The sequence below is a fragment of the Oryzias melastigma genome, unplaced genomic scaffold (genome assembly GCF_002922805.2).
Source record: "Oryzias melastigma strain HK-1 unplaced genomic scaffold, ASM292280v2 sc04896, whole genome shotgun sequence".
NCBI classification, from domain to species: domain Eukaryota; kingdom Metazoa; phylum Chordata; class Actinopteri; order Beloniformes; family Adrianichthyidae; genus Oryzias; species Oryzias melastigma.
The window spans coordinates 1-1614 of NW_023421463.1; the positions used below are offsets into that span (position 1 = coordinate 1).

At 37.2% G+C, this 1614-nt stretch overlaps 1 protein-coding gene across 1 annotated transcript; it reads left to right on the forward strand.

The window, feature by feature from the left end:
* Positions 1 to 552: 552 nt before the first annotated feature.
* Positions 553 to 1601, forward strand: LOC112140406 (tryptophan 5-hydroxylase 1). Its single transcript, XM_024263345.2, has 2 exons — positions 553 to 707; positions 783 to 1601. Exons 1-2 carry the CDS (start codon positions 601 to 603, stop codon positions 955 to 957), a joined length of 282 nt encoding a protein of 93 aa, XP_024119113.1. The 5' UTR covers positions 553 to 600; the 3' UTR covers positions 958 to 1601.
* The last annotated feature ends 13 nt before the right edge of the window (positions 1602 to 1614 follow it).

A 1614-nucleotide genomic window follows, 5' to 3' on the forward strand; every position in this document is an offset into this window, starting at 1 on the left:
TGACATTCATTTTTAAAATGTAGTTTTAAACATAGTTAAATTATAAAATTGTTCTAATTTTCTTTACAGCAAATTCTTTCCTTTCAAAATAAAACACAATCTGTATCAAATCTGATTCTCCTGTTGCAGCAGATTCACTTAAACTAAAAAGGAAAAAAAGTCAAAGACGACATTTTCTATCATTCACCTTTTTCTTCATAACTAAAATTGGTGTGAATTCCAATAATTTATACAAAATGTATACATGTAATTGTAGTTAAATTCTTTGTAGAGCAACAAATAATAATAGTTGATTAAAGCTTTTGCCATCCTTATGCTCAGTTATCTGACATGATAAATATCTAAACATAAATGTCAAAACTTAATGAATCAAAACAAATGGACCAAAATTTAAAAAAAACACGATTTATTAAAATTAATAACATATTCCACAATAGAGGGACAAAAGAAAGTCAAATGTGCTGCTTTGGATGCTATATTATGCAGACTATCTTTTATTAAATAAAAAAATGTGTTGCTTAATTTAAATCGTAATCCTACAAAATAATACATAATAGTGCTTTGTCTTCCCAGCATGCTCTCTCTGGTAATGCAAGGATAATGCCTTTTGATCCAAAAGTGACATCCAAACAAGAATGCATCATCACAACGTTTCAGGACGTCTACTTTGTGTCTGACAGCTTCGAGGAGGCTAAAGTCAAGATGAGGTGTGCTTGTTTACTTCACCGTCACACACCTATATTTTTTTATTCACAACTAAATTTCACTTTTTTCCCCCCTAGAGAGTTCGCCAAGACCATCAAGCGCCCCTTCACAGTTCGATACAACCCCTACACCCAGAGCGTGGACGTGCTCAAAGACACTCTGAGCATCAACAGCGTGGTGGAGGAGCTCCGACACGAGCTCGACATCGTGGGTGATGCTCTGAGTCGACTCAACAAGCATCTGGGCGTCTGACCGCCCACACTTCAGCTGCAGTTAGCCTCCCACAGCCCATCCGTGCACGCCGCGTCCCCCCCAGCACCGCTGTAGAGATGCTTGTGTATCGTTTCCTGTCAGTTCAATGAATCAAAATCTTCTGCTGTCTTCAGTGTAAGATATACATGAATTCAGTGTGTGTAGACTTCAGTATCAGTACACCTCTCAAACCCAAAGAGCTGCTTGATCCGAGACACGATTTTGCTTCCACTGTACTTGGATTGTGCTTTGATTTCTGACTGCAGCCGTCGTGCTTTCATGGTTCTTCAGTGCACTCTTAAAAACCCCAGCTGTTACAAACTCTTCCCAAAGCTGTCACTGCTGCTGTTGTGCATGACATTGTGATACTTTTTTGTTACTGATTAAAAATGTCTTCTCTTGTACGTTTCTTCATATATCTATATATATCATGTACCTTGCTATTTTTTGTCTTGGTGTTGGTACTTTTGTTCTCTTCTTTGTGCTGTCTAAGGAAATCGTGAAAGTGAAACCTTTAACCGCTGTTAGAAAAATTCTTTCATGACTGATTGTGACAGAGCCGGCCCATTAAGCAATTAACTTAGTTCATAATGGCTCCTTATGAAACTATGAATATGATTGCACTCTGTATTCCAAATAATTATTTTTCTACTGTAA

Excerpts from the sequence above, each read along its gene's own strand:
- LOC112140406 (XM_024263345.2), top strand. The coding sequence starts at position 601 with ATGCCTTTTGATCCAAAAGTGACATCCAAACAAGAATGCATCATCACA. Across the intron at positions 708-782 it reads GAGGCTAAAGTCAAGATGAG|AGAGTTCGCCAAGACCATCA; the intron begins GTGTGCTTGTTT and ends TTTCCCCCCTAG.